This window comes from Populus alba, chromosome 10, assembly GCF_005239225.2.
Source record: "Populus alba chromosome 10, ASM523922v2, whole genome shotgun sequence".
NCBI lineage: Eukaryota > Viridiplantae > Streptophyta > Magnoliopsida > Malpighiales > Salicaceae > Populus > Populus alba.
The window spans coordinates 12,241,236-12,263,390 of record NC_133293.1 but is presented as its reverse complement, the minus strand read 5'-3'; the positions used below and the strand labels follow the sequence as shown (position 1 = coordinate 12,263,390).

The following is a 22,155-nucleotide window of genomic DNA, read 5'->3' as shown; positions in this document are numbered from 1 at the left end:
TGGCCTGCTCGGGACAACACCTCGACAGCCATTGGTATGCTATTTAATTTGTCGTCTAGTTCTGTTCCTTTTTTTTTTTTTTGTTATTCTCAAAATGCTTAGGTGCCCAAATTTTCATAATTATGCTAATTTTTTAATTAAAATGTTGTTGAACTCTGGCCATTCCTAAATTCTCTGAACTTGAGCACCAACTATCTTTAATCATGCAAAACCTGAACGGTTAGAAAGGTTTAATGACCTTTACTGACTTTTGTTGATGATTTTAAAGCAAGCCATCTTGTTAATTCTGCAGCCCAAGTCATGTTTGTCAATAGTACACAACGAGATACATTTACATACCATGTTGGGGACAATGCAGTCATCGCATCTCAAGTATGGTGATAGTTTAGTTTACGAGATTCGTTTTGCTAGAACCTTGAATTAAGCAATGGTGGGAGATGACAGGGTGTGTTTGGACAGCAGTAGTAGAGGTCTAAATGAATCCAAGGTCATGTGGAATACACCCACAAGCTAGTCCTTGTGATGCAGGACACGGAGAGGAATGTAGAAATAGAGGAAATAAGGAAAAGAGGAGAAGAAAGGTGCAAAGGAAGTGAGGATAGGAGGAGCGGGGATGCAGAAGAGAAGAAGAACAAGGAGGCCATGATTTTCTCAAAATTTGATATCAATTCAACTACTACTTGATATAATAATAGATAGATATCCTTATATAGGCACCAAAACCCTAAAACATAAAAAAGTAACAAACATATTGAAATCCCTAAATACTTCTAAATATTACAATAGCCTGAAAATAACTGTAGATTATAAATTAAGAAACACTAAAGCCAAACATGATCTCTAATTTTGCTATAATTTTGCTATAACAAAAATAACGAAACCTTCCTTTCATTCTCCATCACTTGGTGGTGGTACGGGCAAGTCAAGAGAATGGTAAAGAAAGCTACCGCATTCTGAAGATGGTGAGGCTCTCGAAAATATAAGATGGCGAAGAGAGAAGCTAAGAAAGAACTTAGAGAAGCTAAGAAAATATAAGTGTGTTGAGAACCAATTTGTTTTCGCATCCGGTAAATCAACAATGCAGTCAATCTTTGTATCGAGAATGATCAACAATGGAGTTCTTCTATCTTTAAATTTTAGTTTTGTTAACAAAGGTTTTCATATTTCTTGCAGCCATTTCCTAATCAAGTATTATCATTAAATGCCAGTATCCCAGATATATGCCATTCGTATCATTTTGAATTAAAAAATCGTTCTTGTACATCTTGCCCTTTCGTCCCCAGTGAATGGTGGCAGATGAATGAATATTAGAGTTCAAATCTTATGGAATATTTTGTTCTTGTGGATAAGATATCCTAAGCATGCTACAACAAAAGTCCAACACGATAGGGGGCACCTGGCGAAATGGATACAATTAGGCAGTGTAGGATACTTATTAGAAAGGTCTTCCACTTGATGATCTACCCAATATTGGTGTTTCTGTTGCTGGTTATTAATGGATCAGATCAATAACCAAGATAAATTGTCATAGTCAAATAAACATTTGACAACTGAGGTTTTTATAAAAGAGCCAGGCATTTTAAGGGTGCCTTCCATTACATTGGTCACCCGGCGATGACTGATGATTAAGGTTTTCATTCAAAAAAAAAAAAAAAAAGGAAACAACTTAAAAGTTTCTCAGGAAGTAAATCCATTCTGCGGAATCTGTTAGTTTGATTTAGTTTATGCTTATGACCAGCATAGAGAAGCCAAAAAACTAAAATGCTGTTGTTGGGGGTTTATGAAGAGTTTTTAGATCAATACAAATGTTATATCTGCAAATGAACTTAAATAGTTGAAACTGGAAGACATGCATTCATTCTTTCATCTAAATCTGTAATCGTCGCCTATTTTATCTAGAAAATATCAGGTACTTGTGCTCTGATTCGTTGTTATAAATATCGTATTGCCAGGTAACATAATCGCCCTGCTACATTCTTTCTTTAGCAACCTCCCACGGGAATGGCTAGAAAGAACACAGGCTATCATTAAACATCTCAGGCAGCTAACATCAGTTGCAATGTTGAGGATAGCATTCCGTATAATGAGTCCATTGCTCCCAAGACTTGCTGATGCTCACACGCTCTTCAATAAGGTATAAAAGCTACTCATTAGTTTCTATGATCTCCTCTTAAATGTTCACTCGGTGAGATTGTGATTATGACATGTCCATGGCCAACTCGCTGTGCCATGTTTACTCTGTGATGAGCTATCCCACCATGCTTGTACCATGAATTTCTTGAGTTGTTAAATCTACAAAATTTGTAACTAGGTAAATAAGCTGAAAAATGCTGGAGCTTAAGTTTTTCTGGTGCCATATCTTTATCACTAAAGTCATCGTACCTTGTGATGGAGGACAACGAACTTAGGATTAATTTCCACAAAAGATTCATGTGAGCTAGGGTTAGTGCTTGTTAGATTAGGTTTGTGTACGATTTGCTTAGACAAAATAGGATGGAATAGAACTGTTAACAGTAACTCCGATACAGTAGCAGCAGACCTTCAAGGCAAGGAAGAATAATTAGGGAAAACTAGAACAACAAGAGTTGGAAGAAAAACTCTAGGCTCCTCAGCATCAAAAAATCTTTAAACTCAATTTTATTTCACAATTCACCTCTAAGGTAAACAGCGTGATTCTGTAACTCTTTTCGGTCTATTAATATGATTTCTTTATCTGAAAAAAGGAACAGCAAAATAGATGCATAACTAATCCTTACTTGATTGGGTAAGCATTAGAATAGGAATATATGTATACTATTAAAGATTGAGACCCCAAATTCCTACGCAAGGCTAGGAACTTCTAGTAAATCAAAATTTCAAATATCCTTGTTGGAATATGCAGAACTTATAGTTCTGCCCCTGCTTAAAAAAATTACCCATGACTTGGAACATTGGACCCCAAACCAAGAAATCTACACTTCTTGATTGATGAATAACCAATTGATCGAGCCTTAGGTTTGAGGTTCATTTTTTAGTTTGAAAAAATAGCCACCCCATCGCCTTATGTAGAGTTGGCAAGTTGATAGGGTGATGTAGAATGATACGAGATGCGTCTTGAATTTGTTGATTCGACTTGCTCCATGAAGTGACAGGATAAATTAAACAGGAAATGAAAAAGAAAAGATGAAAAAGAGAGGGAGAGGGAATCCATGATGGTTGCCAAGGTATTGGACTGATAAGCCTTGACCAGTGCTGTTTTTCCTCTTAATTTAGCAAATCTGGTCTTAAGTTTTTGAGTAGAAAGTAGGTGGTGATGTAAATTTGAATCAGATGGTAGCAAGTAGAAGATGCCAATAGAAAACAGAGGATGAATTGAGGAAGGACAGGTCAGACGAAGAGAATTGCTAGGGAAATGACCCCAGACCGGTGAAAACACCATACCCCAATTTAAGAACAGGGTCTATTGTATCAGGTGCATCATTCTCTTCCACGTAATATGCTTTATCTGATTTGGTCTCCACAAGGGTGGTTGTTTTTGGGAAGTGGGGGTAAAGACTAGAAACTGCTGATTTACATGACTGCTTTGGATAATCATGTATAAAATTATTAGGTCTTAAAGAAATTGAGAGCAGTGACCTGCGCACAAACACAGGAATCCACGTGATTTTGTCTTAGGGCTTGCATCAATGAAAATGATGAAATCTTGTTACATTACAAAGGGGGGAGATCAAATGCAATAATTGTTACCTGAATATATCTGGTTGAACCCCATGTGCCAAAAGACAAGAAAAAACACGTTAATAACTAAAAGGGAGTAATCCCAGCTGCTAATCACATTATCACTGTAGGCATCATGCAATTTTCCATTTTATTTTCCCCCAGTTTTTCATGGCTATATCCTGAAGTAAGTCAGATAAAGGAATTAAAGGCACGGCATTGCAGTCTTTTGCCAATGATGATGATTCTATGAATCTTGGACTTTTATTTTATTTTCTATATGGTGTTTGAAGTCTGAGTGAAACTTTTGTTGGTTTCATTTATCTCATGCATGGGTGGCGCCCCTTTGTTGCCTTCCAGCATATATTAATTTTTCACTTGTGAAGAGGAGCCAAAAAAAAAAAAGCAAGAATCATGATGGTGACACACAAATTTGACCATATGAACCTTGCCTTTTTTTCAAATTATTTTCGTTGTTCTGCCAAGTCAATTAACAGTTTTTAAATCCTTGTTTCACCATGAGGACATTGCCTTTTGAATATTCTCTTACTGGTTTGGGTTCATAATTCCCTTTTATGTTTGATTTTTCTCGACCATCTTTTTTCAGACCCTCTCGTTGCTTTTAGATACAATGGTTGATGTTTTTGGGAGGAGTTCACAGACATCAACTGCTGTTAAAGCATCAGAAATTGCAGATCTCATTGCCTTTCTGTGAGCACAAGTTTCTTTGAACTTTCTTTTATATGCTTTGAAATTCTGTATGTCTAGAGAATTTACTTTAACAAAACTCTTGTGAGTGTCAGCCATCATGTTGTCCATTATGAAGGGCAGGGAGGTCCTGTCCAGCCTAACAGCAAACCTAAATCAGAGGTTCTTGCCCTTTGTGGGAGGGCAGCAGAAAGTCTACTTCTAGATTTACAGCATCCTCTTTCCCACTCGAAACCTGAAACAAATTCTTCCATATATGCTGCCACTCATCCAAAGCTGGTCCAGGATCCCCCATGACCTTAGGGTTTAAGCATTCTTCATGAACCGATCATGAGATGGCTATAGTACCCTCCTAATTGTACTAGCTTTATATCCTCTGGGTTCTTCTCACAGCAGATTTTGCTGCACTATGTTGCTTTGGAATAAGAGAGATAAAAGGAGTGAATGGAGAAAATCACAAGGTGCTTGACAGCTTCCAAACCCGATAGCGACGGAGAAGACAACCCAGTTTGAAGGGCACTGCCCTGCGCCGATTTCCTTTTGGTTCAGGAAAGCCTCCACCTGCATCCATGGCAATAAAAGAAGCATGATCCCTTATTGGCCATAGAGGAGATACTGTACATTATTGTCAACTATTGCCAAGCCAGTTGCATCCAGGATATCCGAAGGCCAGGAGATGACGACAGAGTTGTTAACTTACGAATATCTGAATTTTGTAAGGCTATGAAATTTTAAAAACTACCTCAGCCCAACTAATTGTTTAACTTGCGAAAGTGGTAAAGCTGTGAAATTTTAATCATTGCACGGGGAAGGAGCGTCAACTTGTATCTGAGTGTGGTAAGGTTCGAGGCTGTCTCAAAGTGACCCCAAAACTTTGTTGACTGTCAATTAACCCCCCACTGAGGTTTTGGTACATTTTCAATTAACCCCCTTCCTCTTGGGAGCTGTTCAAATGTAGTAACAATTTGATTTTTTAAAATATACGGGAGCTGTTCAAATATAGTAACAACTTGATTTTTTTTAAGTGTTATAAATATCTTTATATAATAAATATGAATATATTAATTTATATCTTTTCATATATATATATATATATAACCCACAGCAAAATAATATGCCAAAAAGAAAATTAAAATCAAAACACAAAATTAATGAGAACCATTCAAGTTTCAGAAAGGACAGCCACTCATAATTTGGCATCATCCCTTTGTTTGAGCACGTGAATTTTGTGGACGCCACAGCTGGAATTGGAATTATTCCACATGTCTGCCACGTTGCTTTCACTTCTCCCTTCTTCTTCTTTTTTTTTCCTTAAGAAAGAATCTAGAACCGGCCTTGCCATAAAAATTAATAATGCTTCATCACATCTGCCATCGACTTCTATGAAAAAACCTCCCAAAAGCTCTAACAAAGCCCAAAAGCCCTTTTCCCCAAAACTAGCCGAAAGCAATTTCAAAAGGCCGTGAAAGCTAACACCCTTGTCAACCCGAGCCTAAGCTTACTTAACAAAGAATACTCAGTAGACAAATCTAATCCATATGGCCCACCACGTACCTAGCATAGGACCAGAAAATTTGGTCCGGGCAACCATAAAACCTTGGAAGTTGAAATGAATTCTTCCTAATTCATAGTGAAGCATTAGTAAAAATAACAAATATACTGCAGCCCCGTTTATATTTTTTTATTCACCATTGTAGTGTAGTGATTTTTTTTCTTTCACGTGAAGTTTTGCTTGTAATTAAATCAGAGGTATTTCTGTATACTATCTCTTAGCATTATAGATTAGTATTTTTATCGATTCAATATATTTATAAATAACAAAACAACTAAAATACTTTAAAGTGTCAGAAAAATAAAGAGTTATAGGGATATTTTGGTGTTTATGTCTTTTATACACAATAGAATTACATATGTACCCTTAAATCCAAGAAATTCAATTCATTAGAGTCAGGGGTATATTATGGTGTTTCAGCCATTTTTTTATATATAAAAAATTATTAGTTTTGTCAAGGATAGTTATGTAATTAACCATTAAAATAATAATTTTAATTTGAAAAAATTATTAGCGTGTGTAATGCATATGCTAGCGTGTTGAAGTCGCCTGCGCACTCTGAGCAACGCGTGCGACAGTTTCAGCCTTTCAGGTGCTCAGAAATGAGCTTCCTCCGTCTTATATTATTCATCGTTATCTCCTCTTCCATTTAGAGTGGTATGTGGTGTCTAGATGTTGCCAGTTTATTGTCAGTGACCCTTTTTTCCCCTTTCATTTCTCACTCTTAACTCAATAAATACACTATGATCCTTATTGTTATTGGTATTTCATATTCCATATTTTTAGTTTTGATTTCTGTATTTTACTTCATTTACCCTTTAGTTAAAGTTTTATTGTTTTTCAATTTAACCCTTGCTTTGTAATTTGTATAGATAATGTTTTCAATTCGGTCCTTCTACTTTTAATTTTTGTCCTTTGTTATTTTATCAAAAAAAAATATGGCTTTCAAATTTATCCTTTATAATTTTTTTTCAATGATAATAATTATTCCAATTTGGTCCCTCTTCTTTTAATTTTTTATTTGTTTTTCTTGGTCCTTTTATCAAAGTTTTTATAGTTTTCAATTATATGTTTCTAATCAAGTTCATGGCTTTTATTTTTTCAACAACAACATCATAATAATAATAGTAGTAGTAGTAATCAAATTAGTAATTATAATGATGATAATGATGATGATATTATTAATAACAATAGAAATGATGATGACGATGATGATGATAACAATAACAATATTAATAAATAAATAAATAGCGATAATGATAAAAATAATAATAATTGTGGTGGTGGCAACGATGGCATTGATATCGTTATTACTATTGATAGTGATAGTAATTGCAATAACAATAGTGATGGTATTAATAGTTGTGACAATAATAATGATAATGGTAATAATTGTGGTGGTGGTGGTGATGATAGTGATGGTAATGGTTTTAATAGTTGTGATAATAATATTAATGGTATTAGTAATAGTAATAGCAGCAGTAGTAATAGTGATGACGACGACGACAATATTTATAATAATACTAATAGCGATGATAATGGTCATGATAGTAGTTGTAATAAAAATTTGTTGCGGTGATGATAGTTGTGGTGGTGGTAGTAACTATAATGACAATGACAACAATAATAAAAATGATGGTTATGATCTTAGTAGTAATGATATTAGTAGTAGTGGTGGTACTAATGATGGTGGTGAGAATAATAATAATAATAACGATAATAATAATAACAATAATCATAATCATGATGACGACGACGACGACAATATATGAGAGAGAATAAGAAAAAAAATAGTGATGATAATAAAAACACTAATAATAATAGTTATGATAACAGTGATAATGACAATAGTAATAACAACAATAATAATGACAGTGATGATAATAATGATAATTGTTGTTAAGATAATAATAATATTAATAGAACTACTATTACTATTATTAATGATGACGATGATAAAAAAAAAAAAGGGCTTGTTTTGGGGGCATTTTTTAATTTTCACATTGTTTTTTTTTGTGTGTGCTATGAGTATATTAATACAGAGGGTAAATTAGTATTTTACATTAATTAAAAATTATTAAATTTTAAAATATGTAAAGTGTGTGCAAGTGATGTGGAAACGCGTGAAAGGGTTCTGTTATGCTTATACAACATTTACAGCATCTTGTGGCGGAGAAAAATTATCTTTCACCATGACATTAGATTTCTTACAACGTCCTTGTCCTTTAACGTTACACATGTTTATTTTTAGATGGATTGTTGTTAGAATTGTTTTCTTTTTTCTATTTGTCCTCTTTTTTCTCTCATCTCTCCAAATTCACGCTCGACAAATAAAATTTCAGGGCAATCCCTTTAGTTGGGGATATTTAAATATCAATTCTTATTCTTTTGATTTGTTATTTTTATCATTGATTTTTTTGTAAGTTTTTGTTTTTTTTTTTCAATTTTATCTTTCAATCTAGATTTTTTGTTCTTTTGTTTTTTCAGATTTGTTCTTGGTTCTTATTTTTCCTTCATTTTTCTCTTATCACTTTTATAAACCTTCAATTATTTTCAATTTCATCCTTTAATCAAAATATTTAGTTTGTTAATTTTTTTAAAAAAACTTGGTCCTTATTTTTTGGGTGATTTCTTCTTTTATTTCTTTTGTAAAATTAATTTTTCTTTTCAATTTAGCATTTCAATTCAAATTATCTACCCTCTCGTTTATTTTTTTTATTCAAATTTGATCCTCAAATATGCTTTTTTTTTGTGATTGAATGTTTTTTTTTTCAATTTCATCATTTGATATTTAGTTTTTTAAGGTTTAAGATTCATAATTTTTCCAAATTTGATACTTCTAATTAAATAACTTATGTCACAAGTTTTATAAGCCAAACATTGATTTTTTAAAAATTAGACTTTATGGTTTTCTTTGTTTATCTTTTTATAGGATTATCCTGATTTCATGGCATGATATGTGGATTTAGCAAGTTAATTCGGGTAGGCTTTTTTTTATTTATTTTTTCCTTCTAGTTACTTTTTTTTTCTTTGAAATCCTTTTGTGTTATTTTTTTTTTTCAATATTTGATTTATTGAGAATTGATTTTTGTGTTTTTTCCTTTATATTTTGTGTTTTCAATCAAGTGTTAGTATCATTATTTTTTTACTTATTTTTCTTTCGTCTCATATTTTGACATTTTTTTTAAATTAAGTTTTATAATTTTCTTCATTTTCCTTTCGTTGATTTGAGTATATTCAAGTTTTTTTTTTCTTGCTTGTAATTGCTATTTTTTTATATATTTTTATATGTTAAATTTTATTTTTTAAATTTTATTCTTTAATATTTGGTTGTTTCAAGTTTTTTTCAATTTAGTTAGAGACGAGATTTTTTATTTTTTTTTGCTTTGCTTTTAAAAAAATAGGTTCATGTCAGCTTAGCATTGTTTTTTTCTTCTTATCCGACCCGTGACGAGCACAGGTCAGCTATAGCGTGTGTGTGAATTGAGAGAGAGAGAGAGAGAGAGAGAGAGAGAGAGAGATGGTCTTATGTTGTTTCAAATATGAAAGGAGGCTGCTTAGCTATAAAGAAAGGCTATATAATTATTACAAACTGGAAAGTTGTATAAAAATTATGCTAATAGAATTTTAATTATGCTATAAATGTGCTTAATATAACCTAATCTTAGAAGCAAAGAATCCGAGAGCAATAAAAGAAAGCGAAATGACAAGAAATGGGCGGAAAACCCTACACTTACTATATACGAGAGAGAGTTAAAGTTTGGCAATCAAAGAGAGTCATGATTACAGTTATTCTATGAAACAAAACACGAACTGACATAATTTAACTTGCTGCACAAAATCTCAACTTCTGCTTTGGCTTCATTGTATGTTGTTACTCTCCTTCTTGCCAGCCACAGAGGTTGCGAAGGAATTAATTAGTAGGGTTCGGGGTTGGCAAAATCTGGAGATTTCTTGCCGAGGTTGTATGGCTCTGCATTCGTCGCTCTGCATGCACAAAAAACTGCCTCAATTCAGGAGCCAGATGATTTAGTTGAGCTAATCATTGCATCAATAATATCACTTCATTGAAATTCAATTTTTCCAATATAGTAAAGGTTGTAGCATGGTTTCTACTTTCCCCTTCTTCTTCTTTTTTGAAAAATTGTTTCTTTATTGTTGATAAACACGCCCCCTCAAACCCAAAGCAAACGAAAAGCAGGCTTTGAAAATTCTGAAGCAAACTCCAAACAAATGCATCTCCAACTCCAGGCCCAAACAACTTCTTTAAAACCATTTTCAGTTTTTCGAAACGACCTGAAGGTATAATTATCACAAAGACAATTACCTAGCCTAGCTAAATTACATGCGTCTTACATCCCCGCAGGTCCTTGCTTTGGCTTACCATCTAAAGTGTATTTGTTAATAATTCTCAAATAGATTTGAGCATTAAGGTCAAAGAGAAATTTAAAACAAGTATCTTTCATTCTTCTTCGAGTTAGAACTCACCTTTCCTTGCGTTTCTCTAAAAACCGAGCCAGGGATGCTTTTCGAGCCTGAGGGACTGCAGTGACAGAGATTGGGCATTGATTATACATTGCAGATAAAGATTAAAAAAAAAAAAAAAAAAAAAAAAAAAAAAAAAAAACCTAATTTGAAGACCATGCAATAAACTCTCAATGAATGTGCAAAATAATTTAGATATCTTTTTGTCGGAACATCTTCATGGAGGCAATATATATTAGAACACTTTCAAGAAAGAGAAGAGAGATCATACCAGATGGTATCATGGTGGTTCTAGCAGCAGATCCCACTACATTTCCTGTCTTTGGATGATCTGGTTTAATAACAGGAATGGTCACAGGTCCAGTGGTTTTGGTTGCCATGATTTCCTCGGTACTAGATGACCCACTCCCTGACTGGGCACCTGTATGTGATGGGCTTGAGAGACTAGAGCATGGTGGAGTAGACATGATAGGTTGGTTCACGGGACTAACATCAGCTGCTGCTGGCTTTGAGCTAAATGCCTGGACTTGGACTTTTGGCTGTGCCGCTTTGGATGAAATGGAAGACCCATTTCCAGCCAAGAACATGATTGCCTGAGCCTGGACAGGATTCCGTAAAGAAACCAGATTTAGGATTGCCATCTCCAATTAGACAATAAATTAACTACTGCACACATTTATGTGGAGAAGAGAGAGGCAGAAAGAGAAAACCTTCTCAGGGGATATATCATCATAGACGTTGACTGCGCCAGCATAAAAGATGGTCAATTGAGCAGGAGACCCATATGCTTTGACACTGTTCCAATAAACATATTCAATTAATGTTTGTTGTAAGAAAAGTTTGTATGTGTTCATTTCAAGCATAAAGTGATACTTACCTTGAGTCTGTTGCCCCAGCAACAGGACCAGCCATGGGAAGAATTGAATGTGGAGCTGTGACAGGAAATTCTCCAAGCAACTGTGGCTTCATGGTAGTCCCAAACATATTCTGACCAGTGGCTGGATAATGATTGTTGAAGAAAGGGTTGCCCGTAGAGATTGAAATTGCATGATTGGCGACCGGAAACATCTTGATATCATGAGGATGGTGCGCGGAGTTCACATCATGTTGCGCAGGAAAAGCAGGGTGAAAAATGAGTCTTACCTTGTCTATTGAGATTGAATAATTTCTAAATGGTGAAAATCCATGGAGAAATAATGACAGTAGTTCACACTTGATGATAAACCAGTCTCTTTAGTCCGAGCACCCAGGGAAATAATCATCCAGCTCATTTTAAATAGTATGTGAAAGGGATAAAGTTTGTTCCTTCAGTATTCCTAATTCAGACTCATCTGATAAGTTGTTTGTGCCAAGGAACTTCATTAACTAATGCCTAACCACGTAAAAATAATACTAAACACAAAGGAAAACTATAACATACCTGGATTTCAGCAGCAGAACGTTTTTGACCAGGATCACATGCGTCTGCACTTAAGACAGACATGAATCCAGAGGACACCAAGGCATCAGATTCAATCGTTTTGGTCTTATCTTCTTGAGCAACCTTGAAAGACATCAAGTTATGAAGGGTAGAGACCTTGTTGGAGAACGGCCAATGCATCCCTGAACCCATAGTAAATCCTATGAATATCAACAAAAAGATTAGAAACCCACGCAACCTTTTAATTCAAAACAAATCCAGGAACCTTTTTCTCTAACACTCAACTTTGGTCAGATATCAAATTAGGAAATAAAATTCAAACTGTCTGAATCAGACTCCAGATGGACACTCTTTAGAGTTAAATTGGAAAAATCAAGCTTGAGCTATGTGTATACTCCAAATTTTCTTGTTGCAATAAACAGCAAAGCATATACCAATTATTAAAGATCAATATAAACAGTCACTGATACCAGATTGAATCTTTATCTCACAGATATAATCCCATCAACAATAAATAAATGGCTACACACATACATATATGCATATATATTGGTTAAACAGGTAAATACTGCAGTAGCGAAAAAATAAATTTAGCAAAGAAGCAAGAGATTTCTTAATGATATCAAACAAGAATTCTTATCGAGTTTTTAAGCAAAAAAGCTCCATAATTTGTTAATAGTATGAACCACCTACTCTTTCTTTCCTTTTATTCAATTCAAACATCATAGTCACAGCTGCACCAGCCATGCACTCATAATTAGCAAGGTACAAGAAAAGGAGAATTTTCCATGTGAAAAACAAAAGCTAAACCACAATTTCATTTCAAAACTAACACAAAATACATCAAACAAAAACAGCATACACAAGTTAATATTAATGTAAGAATCACAAAAGAAACCAAAAAACAATAACTTTTTTATGACAAGAAGAAGAAGATACCTAAATCTTTACACCCATCAGAGCTACTCTCCTCCTTCACCACAGCCGACGGTTTCTTTGAACTCAAACCCAAAAAATCTCTTTCCATTTTCAAAGGAACAAGCTACTACAAAGAGAATTCAGCTCAAACCCACCTCGAAAAACAAACCCAAAAACCATACAAGATTAATCAATCAATTCCTCGAATCTACAGAAAACCAAACGTTTTTTGTTTTTTACAAAAAACCAAACGTTATGCGGAGAGGAAGGAGAGAGAGAAAACCACACAAAAGCTTATAGTAAAGGGGGAGAGAATTTTTTTAAGGTTTTATAAGATCTGGACCGTTAATTTCTTAAGAGTTATCAGAAAACAAGGAGTGAGAGTTACCGGTTTATCCAGTATGGTTACTGGTTTGTTCGGTATCCTACCACGTGCGAAACTCTTTTAATTAACCCATTGCCATTGCCAGGGGCCCACTTGTCGGTGATAACGCCTTTCTTCGACTGAGAGTCTGACACGTGTATTTGTCACGTGATGATTTTCTCTTTGCGGGTTGAGCTGATATATTTTTTAATTGCTGTCTTATCTCATATCTGTGACTTGTGATACTGAGATAGCAAAATTCTCACGAGAAATTAGTAAAGAGTGAAATGGAATTCATCTCAAGCTTTTATTTTCCTGAGAACTAGTTTTTGCGTCGCTCCACATCCCTTTTTGTTTTTAGTTAAAAATAGATATGCATTTGTTTGTCAAATTCGCCTAACAAATAACTATATATTAATTTACAAAAACTAGAGGATTTGGGAAAGTAAACCATTGTTTACCCATATTCATTCCACTAAGTTATTCATAGTGTTTTATTAGTATTATTGATTTTTTTGTTATGATTTTTTTAAAAAAATTAATTTTTATTAATTTTATCTTTTAATATTAGAATAATTGAAAATTTAACTTCGTAATTTTTTTTGTTTTATCTTTATGTAGGGTTAACATAGTTTTATGACTTTCCCCGGTTTATGGGTTTGATGAGGTGTCTTTTTTTTTTCCTTTTCTTTTATAATTGAACTTGAATCTTTTTCTAATTTATTGTTTTTTCTTATATAGTTAAGAAAAAATAGTTTTAGAGAAAAATCATGTTATTAAACTTTATAAAATAATAAAAACTAGAAAGTGTAGAGAAATCATTGTTCACTTATACCCATTACATTGTGGATTACAATGTTTTGCTTCTTCTTCTTCTTTTTCTTTCAATATTGGATTTTTATTATGATTTTTTAAAAAATATCAATTTTATCATTTAATATTTGGGGTGATTTAGAATTTGGCTTTGTAAATTATTATTTTATTTTTTCTTTTTACAGGGTTAGCGTGGTTTGCGGGTTTTCTTACAGTAATTGAAGGTGCCTTAATTTATGGGTCTGGTGAGTGTTTTTTTTTTAATTGAATTTGATTTTTTTATTGTTTGTTTTTTTTTTCATATAGTTAAAAAGAAAAACACTTTAAGAGAAAAATTCAAGTTATTGAACTTTTATAAAGTTTATGAATGTGTCCGCATGTTTGGCTGGTTGAGCTGGTTCGTGAGTATAGTGAGTTTAATTTTTTTAATTAATTTTTGTTTTAAATTCCATAATTTGATATTGGGTTAATTGATTTCATTTTGTTTTCTAAGAGACTTGACCTAAAAAAATATATTTTGGTATTGGTTGGTGTTTGATTTAGCGATTGTTTATTTTTGTTATCATGTAGTTAAATAAAAAATGGTTTTGAAAAAAAATATAAATTATAATTTTAGTGAAGTCTTGGTATTTCATACTCGGTGCTTGATAGATTAATATAGCTTGTGGCTAGTACTTGTAAAAAATTTGTTTTAATGGAGATAAAGAGTTTTTAATACTTAAATAAGGATCTTTTTAAAAAGATAAAATATAATAATATTTTAGATAGAAACACTTTCAACATATATATATATATATATATATATATATATGCAGTAGAAAATGAAGGTTGTGAACTTTTGCTACGAAGGTCTCATAAAATATTTATAACTCACGAGTCTTGTTTTTTTATGAAAAATAGGGTTTAAAATGTAATTATATCTTTGTGATATTTTAAGTTATATTCTACTAAAAACAACATGTATTGGACTAGTACAAAATATTGAGGGACATGTATGGGGTCATAGAAAAACTCTTTGGCGAGTATTGGACTTAGGCAAGGTGCTCAAGTCCATTAAAATTGAAAGTAGATCCGGACGTGCTGTCAGGATCTAAATATACTGGGTTTAAGCATGATATCCCGAGCCTATGAATGTGCTAGGCATGTCACACCCATTGTGGGTGTTCACTCTGCATAGGCTTGCGCTTCTTGCTTGTGCCCATGTCCTCTAGAAAGTTAGGCATGGGCAGTAGCCAAAGCCCATGTTTTTTAGATGATGGGCTCGGGCTACCATGCTTAAGCTCACTTTTTTTAAGCTCCGTGCTATACTTTGGACTTATAAAATTGATCTCATGACAAACGGGTGTGTTCTTGTTGAGATTATTTTTGAGGAATGTTTTGGATTTTTTTGGAGGGTTTTCGGTTCTTTTTTTTTTTAAATCCATCACGTATAAATGAAAATTAAAAAATATAAAAACAATTAAAATTAATCCTAACACTCTTTTACTATTAAAACACTACCTTGTATTTTCTCTAGTGAAGCTAATGATATTCCTTTTAGTCTTATTAGTGATATACTGTAGTTATCAATATACAAACTCTTGTAATATTTTAGAATTGCAAAACCTGATAGATTGAAAAATTAAGCCCAGGGGAGGATACACTCGTTTTCTGAGAAAAGGATAGAGTTAAAAGATGGAATTTTTTCACCATTAAATGTGCCTAGATGTTAAAGTCTTCCTTCATAGAGTCCTCGATTTCAATTAGCTATTTCTGTATCCGTGCACGAGGTTAAATGTGCCTTGATGTTAAAGAGCCACAGATCTTTTTCTGGATATCTTATTGGTTTTTTAATATTTATACACAACGAAATTTAATTTGTTTACATCATGCTTTCATAAACATGATTTTATTTTTTAAGTCGCATGTAAAAATAGAAGAAAAAAATTGAAAATCAAAGATTTGTCTAATAAATTATATTTAATTATCCAACGAGCCTTATAAAATCCGGAAGAAAGTTGAAGAGATGATAAGAGAGTATTTGAAGATAGGTTTCATTGTTTGATACTCATTATAACATAAGAGAATTGGTTAAAAGTTTTTTAAAATTATAAATATATTAAAATAATATTTATATATATATAAACATATTAAAATCCTTTAAAAATATCTAAAAAGTATTAATTTGATATTTTTTAAAATAAAAACCAACTTAAAAAACATTTTAAAAAATAACAATTACAACACAAAATCAAACACCTATTATACTTAAAAAAAGATAACATGTTAAAAAACCATCCAGATCAAAGACAATTAATACATGTACACAATTTGAGTATGGGTAAATTTTTATTTCATCCTAGTATTTAAAAATAAATTAATTAGTTAACACCTTTGTATTGAAAAACCTAATATTCAGTCCATATGCCTTTTAATTTGGCTGTAACCCCATATCTGTGTTGTTTTTCATCATGACTGAACTATTTTTTTAATCATTTCTTGTCTGTGATCAAATTTTATATCCATTTTAATACGGAGCTAACTCATGCTTTAAAAAAAAAAGACTAATTAACTAGGAAAATCATTCAAAATACGGATTTAGTGGAGTGGTTACGGATACAAACTTGAGCTTTGCTGAGCTAGTATCTTTCGGATTCAATTCCTGCAATTCTTTTAATTATACAGTGTAAAGGAACTCTTTCCATTACGTCGCGGCTAAGGAAATTGGATTCGTCGAATCTTTTGAACTTTAATCCATTAATTAAAAGAAACTATGGTGGGCAATCATGCTTCTATTTTTATTAAGCTAGACTGGCAAAATTTACTTCAATACTTAAACAACTGATAATTAATCTCTATAACCTCGCTTCTCTCTGTATTATTTTTTCCCCACAATTTATTCTTTAAATTATTTTTTATTAATAGAACATGGTATTTTTAGACTTGTCAAGTAAGATAAATCATGTTAATATAATTTTAATATTATTTAATTTTGCATTCAGGTTAAACAAAAGATCAGATCAAGAGGTTTTATATATAGGAACCACAATAAAGCTCCAATGAAAAAAGATGAACGAAAAACTCATTCGAAAAATGTGACGTTGGGTATTTTTTAATAGGAAAAAAAATAATTAAAATACTAATCACTTAATTACTCTTTCACGTGATCCTGTCGAATATTTAAAATATAAAAGGTAAAAATAGTACCAGTATAATTTAGATTAAGAAAATGTTTGAGATTACATCATAATGTATTTTATTTAAAAATATATTAAAATAATTTTTTTTATTTTTAAATTTATTTTGATATTAGCACATTAAAAAAATAAAAAACTTATAAAAAAATTAATTTTAAAAAAATCAAAAATATTTCCAAACACAAAAACAAGCTTACCCTAAGTTAGTAAAGAATCATTTTATCCCTGTGCGAAAATAAAAGGGGAAAACAAGTGAGAAAGGGAAAGGTGAAAAAGAAAAGTAGCGCAATACATTTATCCGAAAACACTTCCCTTCGTAAATTTATTTGAAAAAGAATTTTACCTTTTTTTTATTAAGAAAAAAAAGAAGAAACGTTCTGGCTTTTTTCAATTTCTCGCCTTATGTACCGTGCCGTCATTTCGTAAAAGCAACGGGCTGTGACGAGGCATAGGAGACAGATCTAAAACGTGTCACATAAACTATTGCTTCGCTTAGAACTGTACCCACGTGTTGTCTTCCCGATCTTCTGCCAATTGTTACGTGCCACGTCAAAGATACCGTTCCGCAGGTGACGTGTTAATTCTCTCAGTATCTATCCCACGTGTCTCTGTTCCTGTCTCTCTGTAGTCTGTACAGGCAGTGGATTTTTTATTTTCAGAAACCACGTGTAAAAAAAGAACTGAATGTTTTGATTTGAGAAGAAATTATAGTGGTGGTTAAAAAAAAATATACTTATCTTATTTTTAATCATCACTTGTTATGAAGTGAAACAATATTCGTTTATTTCTGAATAAAATTGCATATTTTAATAGTAATTGTATATTATTAATTATAATTAGGTTTTTTTCTATAAAAAAAATTAGAGCTTGTTTAATATTGTGATATTAATTATTTTTTAAAGTTTTTTTGGTTTAGGAATACATTAAAATAATATATTTTTTTATTTTTTTAAAATTTATTTTTGACATCAATATATCAAAATAATCTAAAAATATCAAAAAATTAAATTTTAAAAAACATTAAAATAAATAAATATTTTAAAATATTTTTATAGCACAAAAACAAATAGATTTTATGTATCAAAATATCATGTTTAAAATATCGTGGAAAAACCTTTCGTTAATTTGTACATGGCTTTGAGAAAAATGGGCCTTTGGGTGATAAAATTCTCCACCAGCCCCCCTCAATTAGATTGTGACGTGTCAAAATAAATATAGTAATTTCACGTTATTGCGAGGAGTTAAAGTATATTTTTCTGCACTTTATTTTCAACAACACATTTTACTTTGCTTTTGAAAGCATCACTCTCCCATTTGCAGCTTGCGTGTAAAACAACAGGTTCTGGGGGGACACGGAGATCATGTAAATCAATTAAAACAATGATGCGATTGGTACATCAAGATCATCAAAGTAATATAATGGAAAAGTAAGCTTGAAGCTTTTCCATGGAACAGAACGCAGTTTCAAAATTCAAAAAGCATACAAGTGGGTTAGCCAAATACCCGTGGTGAATTTGATAGCCTCTTGAAAGGACACGCATGGTTCAAGTCCTCTTGACAAAAGCTAAGACGAAAACATTGTACCTCTAGACGTAGAGGTATTGTTTACTAGCCAAGTCCTATAACCTATGATTTTGCCATTCATACCACAAAAAAAAACTTAAAACTATTAGGGGAATTAATATCTTTTCAACAGGCGTATTAGTTGTAACTAAATTGAATATGAGTAAATAAGTTTTTTTATATATTTTAAAAACATTAAAATAATAAAAAATATTTTTAAAAATAAAAATTTTATATCTGGCTTCAAAAAACAATTTAGTGTTTTCGTAATTACCAAGTCGGATGAAGAATAATTTAATATATAAGTAGACATAGAATACATACAAAGGTGAAACAAACAAAATTTAATTGTAAGTTAAAAAGTTAAAATTGATCTTAAGAGGTTTTTTCATCTATTCTCATGTTTTGTCATTGTTATCAAAAGCAAGTCTAGGGATAATTGGGTATTTTTATAAACAAATAAAATAACAACAAAATAAAAAATAGTTACACATGCAACGCCTTTCATCATAATAACAATGCCCTTCCAACATGTTGTTAGGAGCATTGCCGTGCCTTTTTTCTTTTGGGACTATGCATGTCATTGCTAAATTTTTTTCTTGATTTTTTTGTAAATGTTTTATCTATTTTTTATTTTATCATTTAGTCTCAAATTGTCATGTATTATGTTTTACAAATTGGTCCTAGTTATTTTTATTTTTTTCTTGGTTATTTTGTTTTATTTGTTTTTAATTTTATCCTTCTATAAAACGCAATGGTATATTATTTTTACCAATTTAATCCTCTTTTTTTTTATATATTTTTTCGGGTGCTTTTGATAGTTTTCTTAAAAATCTTACCCTTTAATTAAATATAAAATTTATTTTGTATGTTAATTTTGATACTCAGTATGCCTTTGAATGCTTTTTTTGTCCCTTTGCTAAATAAGTTTTTATTTTTAATTTTACCATTCAATAAAAATATAATATTTATTTTCTATTATAATTTTGATAATTATTTTTTAATTGCTATTTTTTGTTTTAAATTATTTTTTTATCATTGGAACTCTTTTTTTCAATTTTATCATTTAATATTTAATTGGCTAGAAATTATGCTTTAAAGTTTTTTCAAATAAAATGTTTTAGGTCAAATAATTCAGGTTATAAAAATTGATTATTTTTTAGAATGTAACATTGCTCTTATTTTTAATTCATATATCATGTAAAACTCTAAATAATATAAATAAGTTACTTGATAACTAAACTATATAGTATTGCCGTTATACTTTATTTTGATTATCAAAACCCTAAAAAGCCTTAAAAAATCAATAAAAAATATAAACATTAAAATTTGAAAATAATTATTTTACTTCAAAACCTATCAAAATAAATTGAACTCTTTATTAGTTTTTTTATAGGTTATTTTTTTGCTACTGTTTTACACTGTTTTTACTATTCTAAACAAAAATTAATAATATCAAAACCTTTCTTGATCGTTGTCTAGAGCATGAGAGCAGTGCCTGCTTCAATTCTTTCCACGAATTATAAAATAATTTATTTATTATTAATTTATAATTGTGTGGCATATATTAAATAAATAAATTATTATTTGATAAACAAAAAAAATAATTTGATAAATATTCAAAAGATTCATTCGTACGACGACTAATTGTGGTAGTCCACGAGTATAATACAAAACGAATGGACCTTGTACGATAATAAATGGACTAATCGTCGTGTTATGTTAATTTTTGCCTAATCTGTGATCAAGGTGGTCTCTCCAACAATTTCTATCATTTGACACCAACAGTATTCTTTTTTCAATAGTTCCTGCCACTCGCGCACCTTCTCCGGTGATCTCAGCCATGCGTGTGGATGCAATGATGGACCATAATAAGAACTCCTGGGGGTGGTCAACAGAGCCTGGGAGCCACGAGCACAAGGAGAGTCAAAAAACAAGGGTCCACGTGAAATTTCTAAAATTGGTGGGGCCAGGACAGGGGTATCTATGAAACTTTTAAGAAGTCCGGGGTGGCCACGTTCCTATGTATATCCGCTACAGTATGGATGGCCAACGTTTTTCTCGTCCCATTCAGAAAGTTGCATTAATATGGTAAAACCGTAAAAGAGATAAATAAATAAAAAACTCTCCGATTAAAAATATATCATTAATTATTTTTATTTAAATCAGACGAAAGATATATACTGCTGCAAGTTCTGGAGATATCTATCGATACTTTTTTTATTTTTTTATCAAGCATGAACCAGAAGAGAGAGAGAAAAAAACAATAGAGGGAGATTAATACCGTGTCAATCCATACTCTCAAGATTTTATCATTGCACGTTTTATTTATATTGTTTTTATTTTTCAATTAAATTATTTTCAGTGTAAATGATCATGATAAGATTTTTGTCGAGATATCAAACTCGAACCTTTATATATATATATATATATATATATATATATATATATATATATATATATATATATATATAATATATATATATATATAAAGTAATGCGTGGCTTGGCAAAGGTGCTTTTGTAAGGGTTATCGTCCGTCTACTGTGGGAGTGTTAATGGGCTTTTAATATATCTTTATTGTTGTACTATTATTATTTATTATTTAATAAAAGATAGAATAGTAATATATGTGTTATATTAATATTGAGATATGATATAATATATTAAATTTTAAAAAATATCAATATTTTACATATTTAATTATTATTTAAGTTTAGATCTGGTTTTTTATTATATTTGACAATATTTATAATTTATTTATTATCCCTCTAGTTGGTATTTATAACAAAAACAACTTATATATTTTTATTTTTATCTATTACTCATTGGGTAATTATTTTAAAAAACTTATGTATTTAGATTAATCTGGGATAATATCCATCAAATCAAATCAAATTAGCAATCCCTGGTCATCTGTTGCTAGAAGGCATTTGCACACGGAAACTTGAAACTCTCTGTAAGAGTCCAAATCACAAAACTTCCGTGTGGAGAGAAGCAATGATGATAGTATGGATATATTCATTGATAATTCCCAGTCAAACTCCCTGCTTTGACTATTTGAAGGCAAGTTAGTTCTGTGTTTTTTAATTATATTTGAATGTTTTTTAAAAATATACTTGACTTGAAAAAATATTGAATTAATATTTTATTTTTTATTTCTTTTAATAATTTTGATATGTTAATGTTAAGAATTTAAAATATTTTTCAAATAAAAAACAATTTTAAAAAGTATTATGTGTACTTGTTTAATAATGTATTTTCACAAATGTATTTTAAAAATATATTCATCTTAAAAAAAAACATGAAAACAATATTTTTTTTTTCATCTTCTTCTCAATAATCTTGCAATGGTAATATTAAAAATCTAAAAGAAATACTACCACCTGCCGCAAAACCAAAAATGTGCTCCAGCACTAATAATTACTTTATTGAACGGGACCACGTGCTTATGAGTGCTT

The 22,155-nt window shown here is 31.2% G+C and overlaps 1 protein-coding gene across 2 annotated transcripts; it reads right to left on the bottom strand.

Moving 5' to 3' along the window:
• Positions 1 to 9,660: 9,660 nt before the first annotated feature.
• LOC118046423 (protein TIFY 6B) lies at positions 9,661 to 13,069 on the bottom strand. Of its 2 annotated transcripts, none has more exons than XM_035055317.2 (7): positions 12,801 to 13,069; positions 11,862 to 12,061; positions 11,319 to 11,545; positions 11,152 to 11,236; positions 10,713 to 11,040; positions 10,445 to 10,499; positions 9,661 to 9,943 (listed from the first exon to the last, which is right to left on the bottom strand). In XM_035055317.2, the coding sequence occupies exons 1-7, from the start codon at positions 12,886 to 12,888 to the stop codon at positions 9,874 to 9,876; spliced, it is 1,053 nt and encodes a 350-aa protein (XP_034911208.1). In that variant the 5' UTR covers positions 12,889 to 13,069; the 3' UTR covers positions 9,661 to 9,873. The 2 variants fall into 2 exon arrangements, with proteins under 2 accessions (XP_034911208.1, XP_034911209.1); XM_035055318.2 differs by having other exon boundaries at positions 11,319 to 11,509; positions 12,801 to 13,065.
• Positions 13,070 to 22,155: the final 9,086 nt, after the last annotated feature.

Excerpts from the sequence above, each read along its gene's own strand:
- LOC118046423 (XM_035055317.2), bottom strand. The coding sequence starts at position 12,888 with ATGGAAAGAGATTTTTTGGGTTTGAGTTCAAAGAAACCGTCGGCTGTG. Across the intron at positions 12,062-12,800 it reads TGATGGGTGTAAAGATTTAG|GATTTACTATGGGTTCAGGG; the intron begins GTATCTTCTTCT and ends TGATATTCATAG. Across the intron at positions 9,944-10,444 it reads TTAGAGAAACGCAAGGAAAG|AGCGACGAATGCAGAGCCAT; the intron begins GTGAGTTCTAAC and ends TTGTGCATGCAG.